General features: G+C 32.4%; 4 protein-coding genes across 8 annotated transcripts; 2 read left to right on the top strand and 2 right to left on the bottom strand.

The window, feature by feature from the left end:
• The first annotated feature begins 167 nt into the window (after positions 1–167).
• LOC123711954 (cysteine desulfurase, mitochondrial) lies at positions 168–4,010 on the top strand. The gene is made up of 8 exons (XM_045664830.1): positions 168–344; positions 423–502; positions 584–838; positions 932–1,097; positions 1,171–1,455; positions 1,670–1,843; positions 2,188–2,320; positions 2,620–4,010. The coding sequence occupies exons 1-8, from the start codon at positions 239–241 to the stop codon at positions 2,771–2,773; spliced, it is 1,353 nt and encodes a 450-aa protein (XP_045520786.1). The 5' UTR covers positions 168–238; the 3' UTR covers positions 2,774–4,010.
• LOC123711955 (ras-related protein Rab-24) lies at positions 3,678–4,913 on the bottom strand. The gene is made up of 3 exons (XM_045664832.1): positions 4,580–4,913; positions 4,196–4,440; positions 3,678–4,009 (listed from the first exon to the last, which is right to left on the bottom strand). Exons 1-3 carry the CDS (start codon positions 4,757–4,759, stop codon positions 3,811–3,813), a joined length of 624 nt encoding a protein of 207 aa, XP_045520788.1. The 5' UTR covers positions 4,760–4,913; the 3' UTR covers positions 3,678–3,810.
• Positions 4,914–5,061: 148 nt separating this feature from the next.
• LOC123712558 (transmembrane protein 268) lies at positions 5,062–8,361 on the top strand. Of its 2 annotated transcripts, XM_045665721.1 has the most exons (5): positions 5,065–5,549; positions 5,621–5,736; positions 6,024–6,536; positions 7,014–7,273; positions 7,553–7,684. In XM_045665721.1, exons 1-4 carry the CDS (start codon positions 5,264–5,266, stop codon positions 7,251–7,253), a joined length of 1,155 nt encoding a protein of 384 aa, XP_045521677.1. In that variant the 5' UTR covers positions 5,065–5,263; the 3' UTR covers positions 7,254–7,273; positions 7,553–7,684. The 2 variants fall into 2 exon arrangements, with proteins under 2 accessions (XP_045521678.1, XP_045521677.1); XM_045665722.1 differs by lacking the exon at positions 7,014–7,273 and having other exon boundaries at positions 5,062–5,549; positions 7,553–8,361.
• A 4,020-nt stretch (positions 8,362–12,381) lies between these two features.
• LOC123712557 (glycerophosphocholine phosphodiesterase GPCPD1) lies at positions 12,382–22,044 on the bottom strand. Of its 4 annotated transcripts, none has more exons than XM_045665719.1 (8): positions 21,759–22,044; positions 20,561–21,605; positions 19,351–19,576; positions 18,918–19,127; positions 18,363–18,485; positions 16,635–16,769; positions 13,556–13,702; positions 12,699–13,356 (listed from the first exon to the last, which is right to left on the bottom strand). In XM_045665719.1, the coding sequence occupies exons 2-8, from the start codon at positions 21,562–21,564 to the stop codon at positions 12,991–12,993; spliced, it is 2,211 nt and encodes a 736-aa protein (XP_045521675.1). In that variant the 5' UTR covers positions 21,565–21,605; positions 21,759–22,044; the 3' UTR covers positions 12,699–12,990. The 4 variants fall into 4 exon arrangements, with proteins under 4 accessions (XP_045521676.1, XP_045521675.1, XP_045521674.1 ...); XM_045665718.1 differs by having other exon boundaries at positions 21,850–22,044; XM_045665720.1 differs by lacking the exon at positions 12,699–13,356 and adding an exon at positions 12,382–12,633 and having other exon boundaries at positions 20,561–21,815.
• Positions 22,045–24,148: the final 2,104 nt, after the last annotated feature.

Genomic DNA, 24,148 nt, shown 5'->3' with positions numbered 1-24,148 from the left:
ATTATTATTATTACTATTACTATTAATATGTTGACATTTTTTAAAACTATATTCGAATATCTATTTCTCAGTCCGAACATAGAGTATATTAAAAATTACTCTGTTTTAGTTTCTGATTTCTATTAAATAATTCCTAGTCTGTACCACACTCTTTTTCATCTGTGGTACTAAACCAAGTGATTCAAGCGAACTGTGAAGTTTATTTTCGAAATTTGATATAACAAATTTAAAGTTGACAATGTTTCGTGTAGTATTAAAAAACTTTATCCCTGCAATAAACAGAAAATCCCAACAAGAAAGCCCAGTTAGACTGCTTTCGGGAAAAAGATTTTTATCAAACTCAGGTAAACAGTTTCTAAGCACCAATGGATAAGCGATGCAACGAAAAATTTTAAAAACTGAAAATTTTCTTATTTTTTTAGTTGAAAATGATAAATTTTCACTTAAACACGATGAAATCGGCCGACCACTTTATTTCGATGCACAAGCTACAACGCCAATTGTATGTAAAATAACCTAAATATTTCCTATTGTTTATTGAACATCTCTTAGCTTATATTTAAATTCCCACTAAATATTTTAGGACCCTAGAGTTTTAGATGCTATGTTACCATATCTAGTAACCTATCATGGTAATCCACATTCAAGAACCCATGCCTATGGATGGGAGAGTGAAGCTGCTGTTGAGAAAGCAAGAGAGCAAGTAGCTAATTTAATTCGGGCGGATCCTAAAGAAATAATATTCACATCAGGAGCTACTGAGTCTAACAATATTTCTATAAAAGGAGTTGCACGGTTTTATGCACCACGAAAAAAGCATATTGTTACAACACAGATTGTAAGTACAAACAATTATTGTATCTTGGGTGGTATCCTCAAATATGTTCAATGTATGTTTATTTTGTTTCATAATAAAATTGTTTATTTACAGGAACACAAATGTGTGTTAGATTCTTGCAGAGTTCTAGAAGGAGAGGGTTTTAAAGTAACATATTTGCCAGTTGGACCAAACGGTATAATTAAATTAGAAGATTTAGAAGCTGCATTAACACCTGAAACTAGTTTGGTATCAATTATGACAGTAAATAATGAGATTGGTATACATTTTTTGTACTGACAGCATTTAATTACTCACATTTTTCAGTTTTAACTTCACAATATACTTTTCAGGTGTCAAACAGCCTATTGCAGACATTGGAGCAATATGTAAGAAACATAAAACATACTTTCACACAGACTCCGCTCAGGCCATTGGAAAAATTCCACTGGATGTGAATGACATGAACATTGACTTAATGTCAATATCTGGTCATAAAGTTTATGGGCCAAAAGGAGTTGGAGCTTTATACATTAGACGCAGGCCCAGAGTCCGAGTCGAGCCTATACAGAGTGGTGGTGGTCAAGAAAGGGGTATTAGAAGTGGTACAGTGCCTACTCCCTTAGTAGTTGGTTTAGGTAAGTAATCACTAAGATAAAATATAATATACACAGCACATCATATGCTATCATATTTTCTATTTGTAAAATTAACAACAGTTTTATGTTTTTAATATGTGAACAAATTAATTTATAAGAGTTGTACACAAATAAATATATCACAATAATGGGAATTCTTTTCAAAACATTACATATTTGACATTATAGTTTGTATGGTTTAATGTTATCATAGGTGCAGCATGTGAACTGTCAGAACGAGAAATGGCATACGACCATGTACGGATGGAAGATTTAGCAAAGAGGTTTTTAGACAAAATAAACTCCAAGTTGACACATGTAATCAGAAATGGAGATGAGAAACATTCTTATCCTGGCTGTCTTAATTTATCATTTGCTTATGTTGAAGGTAACCTTATCATAAATCCATATCCATAAGAACAAATGGATATCCGTAGAAATTTGAAATTTAATCCAAACAGCAAGAAAATGAAATGTCCATCTTGCTTAATATTTTTTTTTATTAATATTAATTCTCTGTTAAATAATTAATTTGCTATAATAGACTAAACTGTAGTACCAATTTTTTGTATGTGTTGGAGAAATCATTGTCTACAGTGGTTATATAATTTGTTCTGTTAAGAATTAATAGCTGTTGGCAAAGATCTTTATTTCATTATAGAAAAGAAGTACTAACAAAGTGTTTATTACATTTAAATGTTTGGTTTGTATTAATACAAAGTTTTATTTCAGGTGAATCTTTATTAATGGCTTTAAAAGATATTGCTTTATCAAGTGGCTCAGCATGTACATCAGCATCTCTGGAACCATCATATGTATTAAGAGCTATTGGAACAGATGAGGATCTAGCACATAGTTCAATAAGGTGAGCAATTTTAATGTTTGTGTATGAAATTATCATTATTTAGCATAATTATGTTCCGCTGAGAAATTGATTTTAATGAATGAATGAATGGTAATCTAACTACACCAACAACTGGTGCATTTGCGTAACAAAGCTTAGTTTCTTTAATCTGTTTGTGTGTAGTAGTTGAGGAAAATTGTGTCTTAAGCTAGTAAAATATTTGTGTTAGAAGTAAATAAATATATAAAACAACTAACACTTGACTTTTTTTGTGCAACTGAAGCAATAGTGGACTTATCTACTAAAATTTTTGTTTCTAGGTTTGGCTTAGGAAGATTTACTACTATGGACGAAATAGATTATACAGCAGAGAAAACAATAAGGCATGTTCAACGTCTCAGAGAAATGAGTCCCCTTTGGGAAATGGTTCAAGAAGGAGTGGATATCAAAACTATACAATGGTCTCAGCACTAAATGAAAGCAACTATTGGATCATTAATATTACAATGTTAGTCTCAATCTATAATGAAAGTCTAAGATTTTAATATTAGGGCCTGGAATGTGATAACTTAATTTGTAGGTGATTACATAATATAAAAATATTCCGTAAGTATAGGATTTGAGTTGTAAAACAGTTAAATATATGTAGTGCATATTCATAAGATGTATATTTCTCTACATAGCAGATTCCATTTCTCAGAAGAAATATTTCAATGTTCCGTGAGCGCTAAGGCTATTAAAAGTACACCATTCCTTAAAATTCAGCCCAACACTAGCTAACTTAACTAAATAAAAACTGAATTGTTCAGTTAGAAACTAAATATTCTGTTATAAATTGTTGTTTTACGAAGAAATTGTGTTTGGCTATTTTATTTTAGTTCTAAAGATCTGATTAAAATTATTGTTGGTGGGTGTTAACTTATTTAAAATTTGTTACGGAACAAACAAGTTTTATTTGCATATCCAATTTACACAATATCATTTTGTTATTTGTAATTTAAATACACAACATAATGTTACTTTGTTTTTAATTCTTTTTAAATGTATTTAGCTGTTATTATGAGAAATTTTAAAATACTATTTTAAGTAAAAAGTTACAGAAGCAGTAAAAATAAAAGTTGTTGTAGAAACATTGTATTTTTTATGTGAAATAATATCAATTACAAGATTGCATAAATTAGAGTGACACTTAGGCCTAGTTTAATAAATAAAATAATACTAAAATACAACCTTGAAAGACATCTTATGTAAAGAGGACTGTTAAAATGTTAAAATGTTTTTCATATTAAACATTCTATTGCACCATGATTATGGGTTATGATATAATATCAAAATGTCAACCAAGAAAAATATCATAACTTGATAACATAACAACTTACATAATTGATAGTTTATTACAAACATAGCACATACACATATAAAATTTATGCATATATGTATAATATTTCAGACATAAATTGTAAGCTAAAATACTAAGTCTTATAAAAGTTACATTGCATTTCAAGACGAAATTAGCAACTGCATGATGGTTCCTCAGGAGATTCAGGTTGAGATATTTTAAAACTGTTGTGGTCTAAAGCTTGGAGCTCAATTCTTGAACGATTTGACTCTACCAGTTGTGATGCAATGTCACTAAACATCTCTTCGATGCCTTTTCCGGTTTTGCATGATGTTTTATAAATGCTACTAATAAGATTGTGACATTGTTCGCTGTAACAAAATGCATTAAATTGTTTTGCAAATTAGGAATGAGCAAAAATTTAGTTAATGTGTGTTATGGAATTAATATCAAGTCACACAGTTCTACATTTATAACTACTTTTGCAAGAAAGACATAGTAAAGAGCTTTATCAATTTTAATTACATTAAATAGTTTTTTATATATAAATAACTTACCAAAAAGTTTCAATATCAGCATCAGTTACTTGTGGAGATGTCCCTTCAAGATCAGACTTATTTCCACACAGATAAATTTTTGCATTCTCTGCGTAAGTCACAATATCCAACAAATGTTGACTCAATACATGAAACGAAGAAATATTATCCAAAGAAAATACTAAAATTGCTGCTTCAGCAAATTTATAATAACTTGATGTCACTGAAGCAATCCTTTCCATTCCTCCAGTATCCCATAATTGCAACTGTGGATAATAACCGTTTATTTACATTACCATGGCAATAAAGAATTTGTAAAGACTCAATTTTATTATACTAATATATAAATAAAGAATCCATAATGTGATATAGTTTTTTTTAAATACTAATCAAATTAGTTTTCACCTTGACTTCCTTGTCACCAACTTGATATAGTTTCTCAAAATGATCAAGTCCCAAAGTAGATCGCCTATCAGCATTTGGTAGGAACGAATTATTTATGAATCGTCGAAATATAGAACTTTTTCCCACACCATATTCACCACATAAAATCACTTTTAAAACAGGAGTTTTTACGATAGCCATTATTTTGGAAAAACGCAATGAAACTACTTTTACATTTTTTAAAGTGAAATAATAGAATACAATACTAAATACTAGTAATCAAAATATTTTAATTAGATTACTTGTCCAATTTATTATTATGCTATGGATAATTGTAACATACAATGTTTGCAACAATCACTCAATTTGAATGACGTTAAACAATTGACAGCTTTTCTTCATTATAGACGAATGACAGACGAACGAACAAAAGTTTCAACATTGTACATAGTCGTAACACCAGTTCTACCAAACCAAGTTATTAGGAAATATAAATAAAGTCTATGTTTTGTGCCTTGTGATTTATGACCTAATAAAATAAATTCGAAAAACTGTTCTATTGACATCTTGATTTGTGCTGTTTTGTTAATTCTAAATTATATTTATTACGAATTAGGAAGTTGCTATATAAATGATTTTAAACTAGTAAGACATAAGAACATGAAGTGAAACCTATATTATTTAGAACTAAGATAAACGAAGAAAATGAGTAATATAGAAGAAACAGAAATTGATTCTTCAGAAGTTAATGGAAAAGTAGTCAATGAAAATAAAACAACGGAATGGGTAAAGTTTGATGATGAAGAAAAAGATTCCGCTACCGCCAATGGTAAAACAGTTAATTCACAACCAGGACCATCTGCAAACATAGGAGTGCCTGCGGTATTAAACACGGAATCTGTTCAAGTGAATTTAGAGCGAAATGATAAAAATTCAGAGCCATTAAGCCCTCATAAAAATGTAGAAGTTATTAATATTCACCAAGGATTTAGTAAGTCTGTACTTATATGTATTAACCACTAGCTACACTTTCTATTTACATAACATATTTTGTTATTCTAGGCAATGGGGATATAATTGTTACTTTACTCCCTGTAAATACAAATTTGCCATGGATTACACCAGCTCAGTTCAGACCAGAATTGGTTCCGGAAGAATTAATGGCTCAAGGGTTAACCGTGAGTAATTATCTTAGATCTCAAGATAATACAAATTATGTTTGGAAAGTAAGAAAGTGATAGTAACATTTTCTTAATTTTCTTTCTCACATTTTCTCTTTATTAAAATTAGTGTGCTATTATAGAACTCAAACCAAGTTGACTATAGATTGATTTACCTTCATTAGGTAAAACATACAAATGGTAGTGTACCCACCTTGTAGTTAAATTGCCAAACAATGTATATTATGTTAGTATAATATGCTCTATCTCTATAAATTCTCATCTTTAAACTTTGTCTTTTTCAGTTGACAGTGGAAGAGTATGTTCATGCAATGGAATTACTGGTGAATGATGCTCGGTTTACCTTGTATAACATTTGTTACAAGAGAGTACTTGTTTGTTGGATCACAATAGCGTTTATAGTGCTTCTCAGCTTGCTATTCTCAGGCCTGACTGGACTTACACTATTCAGCCTTGGTGTGGTGTGGTTGATTTTAAATGCATTGGCAATTTTTGTCTGCATGTGGATCAAGTTAAGACTTTCAAAAGGATTAGAGAGATGTTTAGCAAGTGTAAACAAGCTGCTCATTAAACATAAATTGATTCTTGCTTTAGATGATAGAGGAAAATTATCCTGCCATAAAGTTCATCTTTGTTTTCTGTATTTTGACTCTGAACCTTGCATTTCTCATATTCAACAATTTATTGCTAGTGAAGAAGGGAAAACTATAATTCAAGGCTGGGAACAGAAGTTAGATGTGCAAGCAACTGACATTGTAATACGAGGAAGTCAAACTACAAGGTTGTCAAGAAAACAGGTAAATACAAGTTAATTTTTATGAGTGTGTGATTAAAATTTTAATTTCACTATAGACTGTTTTGATGGTAGCTAGAAATATGGTTTTGCATAAATAAATCTATTATATATTCCTTGTCTTATATTGGATTTTAGTGGGTAACTAAAATATCTAAAATACCAGGTATGAACAGTTTGATAAGCCAATTTAAAATGCAAAATATTATTTGAGTGTCATAAAAAACTTAAAATTGTCTTATTTCACCATAAAAATAGAATGTTTTATTTGACTTATCAACAACTATTTATTAACTTGGATAACAGATACATACAGGTGCAAGGTTTAATATTCACTCATGTAGTATAATATGCTTATCCACATATTCAGAAAGCAAATAAACTGGTTTCCTTTAAAATACTTATCCAGGGTTTAAAGATTCATAACTTGCTGTATACTTACTAAAACTGGTGTTACAAGGGTGTGGTATAAAATGTGCAGGATATAGGCGAGCAAGTGTACCTTCGTTACCTCCAGCGTTGGGGCAAGGACTTCTTGCGTCGCCGACTTGACTGGACATTAGATGAGGAAGGAGGAAATCCTACTGCCCCTCGGCACTTATCCCAGGCGCTTTGTCCTTGTCAATATGTTGAAGAAATCTTACGCAACAAAGAACCCAAAGATACACGGGCCTGTTGTGTGTCATGCAACAATTGGCTAAGGCGAAGAGGTCTGGATTGACCAAACCACTTTAATCCTTGGCAAGTCTCATTTTGATTGGTTTCATGGTATAGCATAGCTGTACGAAGGCTTAGCATGTTAGAAGCATATAAAATTCTTGTTTAGCATATGTATATATTCTGACTACTGCTTATGTTTAAGTTTAGGTTATATGTACTTCAAGAAATAATAAAGCCTTTTGTGACTATTGTTTATTGTATTAAAAATAATATTGATGAGACTTGTTTCATGCAACACATGAACGTTCTCTTACTCATATCATTAGTAGTTTGTTTATGTAAGATTTCCTTTTTGTTTAGGAAAGAGGTGCTCTTCTGTACATCCGATATGTAGGCAGATGGGGGGCATATGTGGTGAAGAACAGACTTAAACTCAGCAGCTTTTCTCCAGGACGTCACGGAGAGAAATACGTCTGTCCCTGCCAGTTTATAGAAGAGCATCTCAAAACGAAGCCACCTGCTGGCCTAGCTAAGTACTTTACATTACCTAATCAAAGTATTCATGTGTAATAATGACTGAAGTTTTCCGTCCAATGTTGAACCTAGAGTCAACCTAAAAATTTGTTGTATATTTTAAATGGCTGTTAATTATTGATTTTATAGCCATTGACACTTTGTCTTTATAAGGTGACCATTATTTATATTGTACCATATTAAAAATATATGTTTCACATTAGCATGTTCTAAATGTGGTTCTTATGTTTATATTATTTTAGGCATATACATTTTTTATTTAACCAATTTTAGATTAATGACTAATATATAACATTATATTTTGACACAATATTATCTTTATATTTTAACATAATCAATATTCAATTTACAAACCATTTTATGGTTGTATGTAATAAATTACGAATAATGAGTTTTTAAGTGGCCATTTTTATTGTAGGTTCCAATATTGTTTACATTATTTTGGTATATGTGTATAGAATTATTTATCTATTTGATAAACACTTATGTTCTACGCATTGCTCTTTTTCGCCCTGGCATTTCTTGTAATACCTAGGTAACACTGAAAATGTTTAGAAAATGAAAAACGGCTTAACGTAGAAAGTTGCCAATACTTTTATTGTTTTTCAAAGTAATCTCCGTTCTTCTCTACACATCGTCGCATTCGATGGAACCACAGAAGCAGTGGGCCTATTCTTCCTTAGGGGTCTCTTCTATGGCATTTTCGTACGCTTTCACGCATCTTCAGGGCTCTTAAAGCGAATACCTCGAATTTTATCTTTAGTTCTTGGGTATAAATGAGATGCCTCATTATCTCGACACCTGCCATAGTCAAATATTCACCAGTCCATGCGAAGGTGTTTCTGGTCGTCGGTTGTATGGGGAATCCATCTGGTACAAAGCTTCCTGACGCCTAAATGTTCGTGTAATATTTTTTGAACTTGACTCATACCAATGCCTAGGCTTGCTCGTATCTGCTGATAGGTCACTCTCTTATCTTCCTCTATCATGCGTAGCACAGCACTGATGTTATCTTCAGTAGTCCCTGTAAATGGACGACCCTCACGCGGTTCATCATTGAGATACGTCCTACGTCCACGCTTAAACTCGTTGAACCAATTATAAATAGTGGCAAGAGATGGGGTTTCATTAAGAAATGCTAATCGCAGCCTATCATAGCTTTGTTGTAGAGTAAGCCCACAACGAAAGTAAGTAACGTAATAAATCTAAAAAAAAACTCGCGTTAGATTAGTTTTCACGTGTAACAAGAGTTTTAGATTTGCCGCCAATTCTCGAAAACAAACGACAAATGATTAATTAATGCAATATACTACATTAGGTTACCAAAAAGGTCTAAAATTGAAATTCAAAAAAGTTTTCATTAACAATGTTTCTAACTAGCCCGTTCTAAACATTTTCAGTGTTACCCACTATTTATGTTTAGTTATCTGTATTGTTTTTTTTATATAGCCCGGTTGTGATTTTATTTTCCGGAAATATTTTATAACTTAATCTTGTTTCGTTCTCGTTTCTTCTATATCAATAGTATAAGAAATTAAAGATACATATTTTTAACTTCTATATTTTAAATACATATCACGCACAACGTTTTTATTGTTGACAGACATATTTAATCTCTTATACTAACAATGTTTTATCATATATTTTAATCAATTTAGTTTAATACTTATTGCTATGACTGGAAGTTGTACCAATTTCAACACCAAACTGTTAGTTTCATCACTTAGTTTATTCAATCAACAAGCAATGATTTTTAAGTACTCCACATTGTACTTACATGTTATTCCAAAATATAATTTCCAATCAAATACCCACGTCTACCACGTTTTATAACCTATATATTTTAGGTAACCTATATATTGACAACAGTTGTAAAATGCACAGAGAAGTTTTTAGGTCCATTGCTAGTAAATGTTCATACGCGAACTTTTATTTCCTACCGCTAAAATGTTTGCAAAGTTACGTGCCAATACCAAATACAAATATTATGATATAACAGAATCGGCTTAAAATGATATATGGTAACAAATTTTGTATGAACACAATACATTTCTGTAATTGAAACTCCTGTTATCATGCGGACAATTGGAATAATATGGTACACGCCTTTTAATGGGTTTATAATTGGCAAAATAATAAAGATATACCTACTTTCGTTACCATGGCTACCTTACTTCATGTCTTACGTTACCTAATATAATATTGTTTTTAAACTAACATAGTTTTTAGTTAGTCCCAAGAACTTAATGCTTATAATACACATAAAATCGAAATCTATAAAACAGTTTTATTATACTAATAAATAATTTAACATTGTATGTAATAGAAAAAAAATTTGTACTTCCTTACTTTCAGTCATAAAAGTTTAACATGTAAAAGAAGCATTGGTTATTATGTATTTTATATTTAAATTTATTACCATTAAGTTATCTGTAAAATGTTCTTGGGTTTATTTATGGTGCCTGAAGCATATAACAATGTGATGTAATAACATTCCGTCCCATATGTACTTAATAAGTTAAGATGAATATTACTATACAATTTACAACTGAATAAATAGTTTTATTTTTAAAACAGTTGAATATGTAAAATAGTGACATTAAATTAAACAAACCAATGTTATTGCACTGTTTTTACTTTACACAAGTACTATTTTGTCTGTCCGACAAATTTCCGCTATGATGAAAAGAGACAAAAGAGAGTGTGTTTGTAAAAACGGTGTAATACGACCGAATTTTTAAGGAATCTACAATTGAGTAAAATATTTGTCCTTGTGCATGTGGTAAAACGCGCCTTTAAAAGAACCCATGGCGCTACAACATCTAGCTTAGGCTTCACACTTTAGTATCTGTTTTGTAATATTTTTTTTTCTTAATAGGCAAGTGATCAGCCTGCACCTGACTTTAGGCATGCCGGGTTCTTTACAAAGTTCTCTTAAGCATGGATAACACAGGCCGACATGATTTTTCGTGTTTTGATAAGTTTCCTTAGCTAATACGGGTACATTCATTCTGAATATAAATTTGGTTTCACCCCAGATTTTTCACAAAATAAAAAATCCTTGTGAGATATTTATAACTAGAACAAAGAAGTATATTGATATTTCTTAAATTACATTAAAATTATTTTGTTAAAATAAACATACTATTTAGTACCCCAATTTACTGTCTGCTAAACGACCTACCATACCTCATGGATCAGAAATTTCCATTCCTCCACCTTTTTTTTCATACCATCCAACAGCAATGATCAGACGAAAGTTCACCAAAAAATACCGAGAAAGACTAATTCAATCCTGATATAGGCCAACCTCAACTAAATGACTTAGTGAGAGGCTTGGCTTGGGCCTATCAATTGATGCTGCACAAATCTTAGAATTACGATTGAAAGACAATAAATAATCTGTCGGCTCCAGGAACCACACTTTTCTGGCATAGGCATCGTGAGGAGTTCGCGGAATATTTCTTTCAAGAGGGTTCACTGGCCCTCTGGTATTCCTGAAGAAGTCATGAAACTGAGAGTTGATTTATTGATTCTTCTAAGAGAAGTTTGACGTTGTTGCACAATGGTAATATTTATGCCTCGGTGCCTGTTGCTCACTCCGTTCATCTCATTGAAACGTGTGAAAACTTGAGCTGTTGCTAAATAAAAGTAGAGTAAAGCTAATATTGTTGGCAACTCTGTGGAGACTTCAAAATAATATCCAAGCAGTCTGCATTCACAAAGTACCCATTTAGTGCTAGTAGGAACAGTCTAAGACGAAATTGATATTATGTTAAGAAAGAATGGTCACTCAGAGAAAGACTTGTACCGGACAACAAAAATGTGCAGCGTGATGCATTAGTGGACCCAAAATTAGTTCTTTGGCCTCCCGTTCACATAAAGTTAGGATTGATGAAGGAGTTCGTCGAAGCTTTAAAGTCAACAAGGTTTGCTGCTGCTTAAAATACCTGTGCGACAAAATTCCTGCACGACCAAAGAACGAAAGAAAGAAGGAATATTTGTAAGTCTCAAATTAGAACCTTAATATAGGACAGATTGTACAAAGCAATTGTAGCCAACATGGTCGAAAACTATAATAAAACTGGGATGCAATGTGAGTCTTTTCCTGAAAATCTTGGAAAAGTCAGCGAAGAACAGAGAGAGATGTTCCATCAAGACATAAAGAAGATGGCGAAGCATTACCAAGGAAGATATTAGATATAGAATGATGGCTGATTACCGCTACCTTGAAGAGATACTCGCTTACAAATATCTACAAAACGCAGTTTTTACATATAAATATTTATAATCCATTGTTTGTTTTGAACAACTCAATTTGGCAGTATAATTTTTTAATATAAAAATAAATTTCAATGGCACTACAACCTTTTTAGGTCTTGACCTCAGCTTTCTGTATCTGTTTCATGATCATTTGTTAAACTAATAGGCAAGTAGGTGATCAGCCTTCTGTGCCTGACGCACGCCGGCGACTTTTTGGCTTTAAGGCAAGCCGGTTTCCTCACGATGGTTTCCTTCACCGTTCGAGCTAATGTTAAATACGTACATAGAAAATAAATCCATTGGTGCACAGCCGGGGATCGAACCTACGAGCTAGGGGATGAGAGACGCACGATGAAGCCACTAGGCCAAACCTGCTCTAATTTTCTAATATAGTTTCAATAAATATTATCTCGGTATTTTTGGCAGTTTCTATGAAAACTTTCCACGTAGTAAAAAAATCAATTGATGTAACTTATTTTGGGTCAGCCAATATAATTATGGATATCGTGAGCGCAAGAGTGCCCCCTAACGGACTTTTGTCAAAATGTTAATGATTCTCCATACATACATCTCGTTTCACATTCAAGACATGTTGCAATGACTTTCATAAATAACAGTACCTTATTAAAAAGACTCCTTTACTCCTAATGACCAGACATGTTAAAAAATTGCATTAAATTATTGCATGAAAATTAAAACACGATTTATGATTTAATGAAGTTTATTGACTAAAATGACAAAACACTAAATAGTTTCAAGCGTAAACTCATAAATAATATAAAACATACATTTAAAAATAATATGACATATCACAGTTCTACAAGTTTCAAAGTTCAATCAAAACATGTTTTGATTTGAACACGTTTTATAGTGGCCATTTTAAAAAAGTGGTTTTTAATCTATGCCAAATAGCCAAAAATGAATTGAATATGGGCATGATACAAAATAAAAATGTCCTGTAAAATATTGAGCAAACAAAAAAAAAAACACTGGGTGCAATTTTAATTTTCTTTGCGGGTTTTTTTGGGTGAACCCTTAGAATCTCCGGCGGGGAAAAGGCCCAAAAACGAGTTTCGCTGTTCCTTCACTTGCGATTCTTTTTGTATGTTTGTAACTATGTCACGATTTCGCTTTAGATTTCTGTCGGAAGCGTCATCTTGGATCTCTATAGATGAAGCCAGCGACTCTAGAGAAGTGACTGTTGATCGTTCTGCTAGTTTTTCCCGGACAGCAAGATTAAGGTAAGGCCGAGGTGATTCGCAAGGACTTGCCACAGAGGTACTATCTGTGGGAGGAAGAGCATCGAGCGCAGCAAGGCGCATTATCTCCCTTTGCGAGTCACGGGCCTCCATGAGAAATATGCTTTCCTGTCGGCCAGATTTATCAATAAGCAAGAAATTTCATAAAATAAATATGCAATTTTTTTATTGACTAGACGCTCAATAGCAGTTTATCGATAAAAAAATTGAGTGAAATATATAAATGAGGTGCAAGGTATAAAGCAGCATAAGAGTATAAAATTAAATAAATATATATTAAAGGTAAAAAGGAATGAGAAAAATTTACCTTAACTTCCTTGGTAATGTACTGATCTAGTTTGTCGTAGATAACGGCATGTAAACCCATCTCTTTTAGCTTTTTAATCGTATTCCTGTCATTATTATCGTCGCCCCAGCAAAAAATGACTAGACCAGCATCAGTTGCTAACTTAACCTAGAAAAATACATATGGAATTGGTATGAGATACCTACATTTTTATGCTTTTTTTACTCTGTAGCCTCTTTCCATAGGTAAAGCGTTTGATCCTCGGACCATAAATCAAAATGGATTTTCTCATCTGTAGGAAATTAATTATTACTCATATTGTAAAGCAAAACGTCAATAAACTAAATTTTGCGTGTATGTTTAGACAGGGGTTGGTATTGACTTTATTCTCACAGAGTTAATTGCCTACAATTCTCACTGAATAATGAAGCAACGTTTTAAAAGTTAGATGTCGCTACATGTAAACGCTATCGTTATAATTACGTTTATTACACGTATGAGAATCGAGTACACCTGTTAACCAGAATATTTATTACAATAATATTGGTTGATAAGTCCCTGGAATAAGCCAATGATAACACATTTATTACTTTCAAAAATATTACATGACGCATTCGAAGCCATATATCATTATGGCATATACCATATAAAATGTATCGATAATGTTAATAAATGCAAGTATTCAGGGTAATAATAAAGTATTAACCTCAGTAGAATTTGCCATGGTAATATGCAGTCGACGAATTGTTTGTATGTTATTTCAATTATCGTAAACTTGTTTTAAAACTAATTAAAATGCTTACAGAGGAATTAGAAACATAAGTCTATTTTGTAATTTGAAGATATAATTTGTCTTAGTTTTAAAACCTAAATATAAAAATAATCCCGAGGAAAAAGAAATAGAAGCACATAACAATTAAATACAATATGTATAAACAGGTATTTGCTTAAACAATGAAAGTGAAAAGAACACGTTTTCCTTGACCTCCTTGCATATTTTACGTCGATGCGTAGTACTGTCAGAACCTAATGCAGAGAATTCACGTGGGTGATTATAACGTATTACTGAAGTGATCATTTTTAATTAGTTTTATCAACCAATCCAATATCAATTGGAAATTTGTGATACCAGAACCAGACCCCTGGGCGCCCTTCAACTAGAATACCACATAAAATGATATTCGTATTCATTACGAGCCGTAGAGCATATATTCGAGTAAATTTCTCAGTAGTTATATTAACTGAACAGTAAAGGGGTCTGATAAAGAATGATTGTTTTATTATATAATTGGCAATTGATTCAATGAATTCTTTTGCTTTGCTTCCTTGAATTATTTATTTAAGCTTCTACATTAGTAACAGCAGGTATCAAGTATTGATATAGTCTGATGCAAAATAAATACAGAAGATGTTTCTAGATTTTCCTTCCAAAATTATACGTAGCCCGTCTTAGGGCTTGTACACAAAACTGCGATGCGACATCGCATCGCAAAAATCTGCGAGCTCCCTCTACGCATCGCAAGAACTTGCGAATTGATTCGCATCGCGCACTCCTGCGATGTTGCGTCACACTTGTTGACGCCATTTTAGTTCGCTCAGGGACAGCGAATAAAATACTCCAAAAAAAATTTTTCGTCGGTTTTCAAAGCTTTATATTTTAAAAGAAAATAGTTTCCATCGGGATTCATAATAGTAATAAATGGATGAACCCAAAATCTTCTTTGTTTCTTTTTCCTGTATCTCCTAAGCAATAATAAAAGTGCACATTTCTTTTTACTATCCATGTCACGACCCAGTTTTCAATTCAAAATACGTTTAGCACGGTTAACGGTCGTCGAAGGAATGGTCACCCTGGGAGACGCCTTGCCGCACGAAATCGCATCGCAGCAATTCATGTCGTAATTTTCTGCGTTGCGTTTTGTGTACAAGCCCTTACTCATTCCTACACCAACAATATGGCCAATTTTACGTATGTAAACCCATAATAAAGATTTAGTAGAACTGGGCCTTAGATTTTTGTATCTGTTTCTTGTAGCTATGGCATTTTGGGTCTATGGCATACCGACTTCCTCACGTACAGGCGAGAATTAGATGCGCACATAGACATAAAATCCATTGTTGCGCAGGAGATCAAGTCGAACACTGTAGCCACTAGGTTAATAATGAATATAATTTAATAGAAGAAGAAGAATAAAGAATAGTAAAAATATATTATCGTGCCGCTGCGTATTTGGAACTAAATGAAAGCACGAATATCCTTCGCAGTCTTCATACAAAAAAATAGGATTTGAAATCTATTCTTCGAGCTGTCGCCAGTTGGATATATCGTCTGTTTGGGCTCCGCAAGAAGCTAAATACTACCTTATGTTGGAGCTCATACAGAATAAATTTGCACGACATACTGTATGGCGTTTATTATGTATAACATTATTTGTCTTAGGGATGGTGGGGTCCAATAAATTGGAAACCAGACAGGACTTACAGTTGGCCTTCTACATAATGAAAGTCTTGAGTGGTGTAGTGTACAGCAAGAACTGGTTTTCTTGGTACCTATGAGATATGTGCGACGGCGAAGGCAAAGGTTATTTGCGACACCAAGGGCAAGGCCAATCTGTTGCACAGATCCCCGTTATCCAGGACGTTGCGACTACTGAATGCTGGCTCCGAAACTATCCATATATTTATATGTTCGCAGAGTGAATTCACAGTAGCGATATTGTGTAAATTATGTATTTAATGTTATATACGTATTTTATTACATTTTAATTATTTAATGTTTCTCGACATTATCGTATTGGCATAGTCTGTAAGGATAATGTATGTATTTCTGTAATAAATAAATAAATAAAAATATGTTATTGCATACAACAATCAAGTTGGTTTTGCAAACGTAAATGAAAAAAAAATTGGCATATGGCACATCTTATGCAAATTTCAGCATCTATGTATATATCGATAGCAAACTTAACACATATTAGCGAATTTATTCAATTGTGAGATTAAATTTTTTATTTTTTATTCTAATAAAAACTATTTGTAAATTTGAAGTGGCACAGTTCATGAAGAAAATACTAATTAAAGAATATAAAACATCAGTTACCTGTGTCGGATCTCTAAGTAAGTCTTCAGTGTGAACCACGATACCGAGAATGTCTGAACTTATTGCGTTTTGAACGGCCGCTGGGATGGATAGGCATCTTGGATCTCGGTATGGGGGATATTTTTCAGATACACCCTGTAATTAATTTAATTTTATATATATTTTACAACTAGAGTTGCCTGAAAGAGATCACTTGTTAGTGTTTGACGTTTCCCTTCTAATTAATTTTCCTATTTTTAATTAGTATTTTGTTAACCACGGAAATAATATCTATTAAATATGGAATAAAAGTACACACGCATCTTTCACACTCATTACAGTGTTAATAAGCCTATTTACGCATATATTAGTTTAAATGTGCGAAATTCATTCTAAAGGAATTTTACAATGATCACCGATAAGTAGCCCAAATTGCGTAGACCTCTCATTATAGCCGAAGTGGAAATGCCCTTACACCCAAAAGTCTATGGTCTGACAGACGTTAATAAAGTAAACTAGTTTAAATTCGATAATGGATTTGGATTGTTTTTTATATTAATTTTATGACACATGTGTTCAAAGAACGTTGACCTAAACAGAAGTTAATGTTTTAGAAATATAAATGCGTCATTATTTACGCGCAATGCATGCTAGGATAAAGTGAACCCCGATACAAAATACTGATAGTAATTGATACGAGTAGTATTTTGCTCGCGGTAATTAATAATTTTACGTTTAATTTAATTCGAAAATATAAATATTATCTACGGCGAGTTAACGTCAAGGAATTAATGACTGCGACACATTTTCAATCAACTTACATAGAGTAACTGTATCTACAAACAAAATTGAAAAAATAGCCAAACGCATCTGTCATTTTCCAAACAAGACTGTTGTTACATATGTTTAGGTTTAAAATGTAGGTACCTTAATATTTGTTTTATATTCCGGAAAATAAATTGTATATATAATAATAAGCAATTGTAGTGTTAATAGAGCAAAAAGGATAAATCCACTCGTGCGACCGAGGTATGTTTAGAATTAATTCACCTTGATACTACGTATTTGCGTGCTGTTCCCACGGTAATGTAAGCGATTCCATTGTCACCATGCCTTGTTGATAGAGAAGAAACGTTTGGTTTTGTAATTAAATAATTGTTTTTAATTTAATTACAATAATTTACTGTTTTTAACATGTGACGGGAGAATTATGCAATGCAGGTGCAGGTCGCACAAAAATTTTGTAATCAAAACCTTGGCGATTTAAATGGTGACAGAAAATTTAAATTTAGAAGATAATTTTATGTACGTTTGCACCACAGCATGAAAAACATAGAGTAGCCAAATTCTACATTGGCACGAAAGCACATCTTATTTGTCTCGTTATTTTAGAGAAATACGAAAGCAATAATATATTAATTAATAATTAAAGATTACTATTATATGATATTTTAAAGTAACCTGTAATAATCGCTTCTCTTATTAAACGTAAAAGATTTCAATGCGCAATTATTAAAAGGATTTGCAGATAACTAATAACCTCTTTATAATGTAAAACCAAGTTGCGTGTGTATTTCTCGCTACTACACAATACTAATATTTTCTATTTAAAATTCTTCAAAATATAAACAAGCGTGAACCTTATACAATTAATACAAACATTATTGTTTAGACGTTAAAACCAATAATTGCGTGTCAGTTTACAATATTAATGAAATCTTCAGAATATATATAATTAATAGGACTTACAATGGTTAAGAACATCACTGGGTATTTGTTTTGTTTGTACCGCACCATGGTGCAAATATCTGGATTAAAACAAGAGAATACGATGCGACGATTGCTCGCATATTTCAATACAACTTCCAACACCTAGAAAAAGAAATCGTTATTGATTTTTTTAAGAAGTTGTATGTGTGACGGAACCATAACTTAAACAAACGAACAAAATTTCAACTTATTAATTAGACCAATGATATTATAATTATGTAACACAAAATAATCGTGCGTTAACGTAATGCGTACGCTTTTAATAATATAAATTTGAATTGAATCACATTTCTTATTCTTTAGTTATTTTTCATAAAGAAACTCAATTTAACCGATTTTTTTAATATTTTTAAACTTGTTAAACGGTTTTTTAAACGGTTACATGACTTAATTAGTATTTCGTTGCAAATATGTAATATAATCTAAACAGTTTGTGGTGTCGAAAATGATGAAATAATGTTGGTATATGGATGGCTTTTATCATTAAAACACAACTAAAATATGTACTTTAAATTACTTTTTTGTTTTTTATACCTTATCAACATATGTATTCATGTCAAATGGATTGTTCAATTCAAACGTTCCATCTTTCAATTCCATGGTCCATTTGAGTTCAATATTAAAGCCTACATGTTCATCTAGTGACTTAAGAGTTTGTTCTAGAGTTGGAAATGGTTGATGTTCTTCTAAATCTTCATCATAAAACAGAGTTTCGTGATTTCGACCTTCAACTAAGTGATAGACCTGTAAATAAGCATTTTATCTCATGCTATCAATTGCTGATAAACTGATATACAATCCAACTACAGCAAAATTCATACAATCAGCAAATCATAAGGTATTTGTTATAACTAAAAAGATTACAACTTTTATTTGGCATAAATTTTGAACATGAAAAACACCTTTTTGTTTTATACAAAATATATTGCAATACTTCTGCAGTAATAGTTTCGGTGATTTTGTATACCTTAAGCTTTTGTAGATGCTCCAAGGTCAAGTCTTTTACAGGCAATTCAAGCATCTCAGAGTAATCTACCTCTCTTTTTCGTTTCATGGAAATACACACATGGAAGTCATGATATATGACTGGTATCATGTCTTTACTAAGTTGCACATCAAATTCAAGCATGTCTGCCCCGCTAGCAGCTGCCTTCTTAAGAGAAGCTATTGTATTTTCTCTAATTGCATTACCCCTGAAAATGTTTATATTGTTACGAAGACGGGTCGACTGCAATGTTTCTAGATTTTTCCACTACTTAGAGAACTTTTCAGCAGGCTGTAATATGATTTCTGACCGTTTCAGAGGGTTAATCACATATGAGAAAATTTTAATTTCCATAATGTTACCCTAGTTTTCAGGAAGCTGAAACCTTTTTTCAGTCAGTTTCAGAACATGTGTAGTCGATTGGTGCAGTTTTCAGGAGACCCTTTTTCAGGCGTTTTCAGGCCTAGGTATACCCCTTGGATGAAGGAATATTCTAGACCGAACTTTCTAGGTGTGAGACAAGGACGAAATGATAAGAGAGAGAGAGAGAGAGAGAGAAGATCAGAACTTTCTCGAAACTAGACTGAGCACTCTAGAACGCCGTACGACAAGGACGGAGCAACGTGCGAAAGAGACAAAGAGTGCGGACGTTCTAGAATTGTGCAATCGCTACTCAGTAGCAAGCCCGCCTAGAAAGTTCTCGAATATTGTTTAGTATTATTCCCAGGGATATATAAGCGAGCCGAAACGCGACTAGTCGCCTTTAGTTTGGAATGCGATAACAAGAGAGAAATACCAAAGCGATAAAGTGCGTATAAAGTGATTACAAGTGATAAAGTACTGTGTGAAGTGTGCATAAGTGAAGTAATAAGTGATTGGTGTGTGTAATTGGTGTGTGTAATTAGTGCATATCTGCAATTAATTTGTGCCCATAAATTCCTCATTGATTTATCAAGAAATAAACCTTTGAAGAAATCTACGGCATTTTCTATCCGATCCCCTAGCTCGTAACAATATGATATGGAACAAACAAAGGGCTATTATAGCCACCATAACCAAGAAATAACGGTATTATAAACAATACCAAACAAATCTTAAAAACAGTATCAGACAGTCAGTAATTAATCTTTCAAGATTTCATACACAAAAATGTCTATCCCCATTAATATAAAACTACAAAAAATAGACTTACTCTTTTGTTTTAAAGCTGGCTCCAAGTCCCCTGTGTCCAACTTCAAGTCCAGTCCAAGCCGGATGCCAATGTTTCGCATATGATACTTCAAATTTATTTAGGTTCTCCTCCATAGGTTGTATAATTAAGTAATCAAAATTAATTGTGCCAAGAGGTCGATGTTTAATGTTACAAGTAACTGGAAGTTCTAAACAGCCTTCAGAAGGTCGAAGCATGTTTGGAAGCACATATGTATACCCAATATGACATGGTGGGTCTTCATCAGATGCTCTATGGCTGTATGTATAAAAATCAATAAGATATGCAATACTTTGGGGATTAGGAGCATATATGTTTACTAATAAGGTGTCATTGGTTTTATATTCTCGACCAAACTGCTCCTGGGGTTGCAGGGAGCAGAGTACTAGATCATTATCTAATGTAGCAACTTCTACAGATACCCCAGCTGGAGGTTCATTATCCATGGTGTCAGCACTCAATGAGGAATCTTCAATATGAGGCTCAACACCAAAACTCAACTTCACTGGTGTTACTTTTATCTGTACCACCCTGTCATTAAGACGGCTCTTAAGTTTTAAAGGATTGTTAAAAAACTTCAATTGTACAAGAGTTTGCGATGTTAGCCAGCCCCTAATAAGATTTTGCTTACCATCATAGTCACCAAAACTATCAATAATAGGATGCAACATGCTTTCTTTAATGACTCTAGGTCCAATGTGGTTCTCCCAGTGATTGATGGTAACATTGTTTGTTTCTTCATTAATTGCACACAGTACGTAACGATAGAATACATCCTGGGTGTTGGGTATGATGATGGATTTAGACCATATGTTAGTACTTTCATCATGATTTAAGGCAACAATACCTTTGAAATCCCACTCGCCAAGTTCAGAAGTGCTTCCCGTTATGAATACTTTTTCTTTGGATAAAATATTTGGTACAGTTACAGAAAACAACCAAGATTGAGAAGTTATTTCCTGTTTCTTTGGAGGTGGTACAGACATTCTCTTTGGAATTTTTAATCTCTGTTTTCTACTACGTTCATCTAAAAAAAACCAACGTTGCATACTTACATAGGAAAATGTTATTATTTCTTATAGATCAAGAAGCCATTTAGCTCCTATTACATAGGTATACACATCAGACACATTTAAATTTATCAATGCACATAAATTATTGTTTACAATTAATTATTTACCTAAAAATTAAAACCAACTTGGATGTAGAATGTAAATTGCAAATTTGTTTTTCAAGGTTTTAGAAACGTCAAAACAAATTATAATAATCACCTGAGAAAACACACTACACAGATTAGTCACCAACGATTTTATTTCATTTATTATTTATTTAGAATAGATTACTTATTGTTATTACTAGTATACACAATACAATATACATAATGAGAGTAGGATGAAGAATGAACGGAATACGGATCACAAGGAACAATAAATATATCGTATGTGTTGTCTCAAATAAAACATAATGTAATCGATATCCATTTAGTTCGATTAAATAATGACGATGTTTTATCCGATGCGATTCGTTTAAAGATCGAGTCACAGTCAAAACGAATCGAACGGTTTAATCGATTGAAATATTCAACTATTAGACCGCGATCAGAACAATATGGTTTGAACTTTGAAGAACAAGAATCTCAGCATAGAAAGCATTTATAAAGTATTGAAGTTACTCATACATGTATGTATGACGTTAATTTTGATTTATTTATTGCTGTTTTCAGCAATATTTTTTTTAAATAAAAGGCAAGTTTTTTTCAATATTCTAAGCAGAAGAATAACTAAAATCATATAGGAACCTTAATAAAGTATTCGGCTTCATTAACTAAGTAAACCCTTAGTCATAAGATAGAGGTCCGCAAAAAGCAATACATAATAAAATAATTATTAACTATGCTTTATATCGCAATAAAAAAATACACAGGCACCTACGTATGTTAAAACAGTACCAATATTCTTTTATATTATTTGTATGCATTAGGATGACGTTAGAATATACAGAATCAACATATTCCTTCGTGTGTATATTATGTGATAAATATAAGCCTAGAATTTTCCCTAACATTCTATGGAAAGTTCGTAAAATATGTCGTTAATGCCTATTACATTGAGATGTCTAAATATCTATCTATAGACTAAGTAGTTACAGTACTGCTGCTTCAGCTTCTCTTTGCTGGTCTATCAAGTACGTTTATGAAGGGTACTTCATAAACGTACCCCGAGGTTTTTTTTAGATTTGCCATTATTCCACAAGCCACTAAATTTATATTTGACGCTATGAACTATAAATGTCAATCCCAAATTGTAACGATGTATTTTATTTTGAATTAAATTAAGAATCAATGCTGCTATCTGTTGAAGTGCTATAATTTGTATATGAGGCCAATAATTTTTTCAGCCTATTATTATTACATTTGCTAATTTAACCTAAGCGTTTAGTAGTTCAAGTAAATTAAATGCGTAAAATTCTTAACCCAAATAAAGGACCTAGATGGAATTCCTTCACACTTCTCAAAATCGTGTAAATCAGCAAATGTAATACCAGTGCATAAATCTGAAAACGTAACGTATGTAACTATTGGCCACTTTGTAGTCTGATCACCTTCGCTAAAGTATTATAACGCGTCATATACAATTAAGTTAACAGTTTTATAAAATCAATACCTATTCGAGTTACAGCATGGCGTTATATCTCATACATAATATACTGAATATACTTATTTTATTTCTAAAGCAATGAATAATATAATACAAGTTGCTACTATACTGTCTTTTAGAAGGCGTTAGACGAAGTTATCCATGGGGCTCTGAGCTTGTGATATACATGGCAGCCTGATGAAAACGTCTTACATTTAAAATTGTTCACAGCTCATCGCAATTAATGGCTATCAATCATAAACTATATAAGTTCCATCAGGTGTGCGACAGGGATCTTATCCATGTCCTTTACTATTTGCCTTATTCATCGATGATTTTCCAGCTTATCTTAAAAATTATATAATCTCATTCAGTCTCGTTTGTGAAAGAGCTGATATTATTTTAGTAAAATGTTATTTCTTACCACATTCAAAACTTACATAGTTCGTTAAGATGCGAGTTTTCAGGGTAATTCTAGGTTAAGGTCTTCCTCATATTTTACAAACGTTACGTAATATAGTAGCAAGTACTGTAATCCTATACAAATCAGTGTATATAAAATATGCCACTGTCTATTAAGGCCCTATCCCACGAATTTCTGTGCCAGTGTTTCCGGGTGGACTGCGGTACGCAATGGAGAGCTGGAGCACTGAGGCGCGGCAGCCCGTAATAACAATTATTAGTTATGTAAAACGTTAAATTAATATTTTTTTTTCTGAAATGCGTTACATGACTTGCAATAAAATATATCTTGTAAGTTCCAAAATCATGTTATATATAGATTTTCGTAATAAAATGAATTCAAAGTGTCAAAAATTGGCTATGTTTGGATTTTTTTTCTATCGAGCGAAGTTATTTAAATCGTGTATCGATCGTTCAAAATGGATACATAAACTACTCAACTCCACCATATATTTTTTCCATTCGCCATACT

The sequence above is a fragment of the Pieris brassicae genome, chromosome 7, assembly GCF_905147105.1.
Source record: "Pieris brassicae chromosome 7, ilPieBrab1.1, whole genome shotgun sequence".
Classification (NCBI taxonomy): Eukaryota; Metazoa; Arthropoda; class Insecta; order Lepidoptera; family Pieridae; genus Pieris; species Pieris brassicae.
This window is presented reverse-complemented; position numbering and strand designations above follow the sequence as displayed.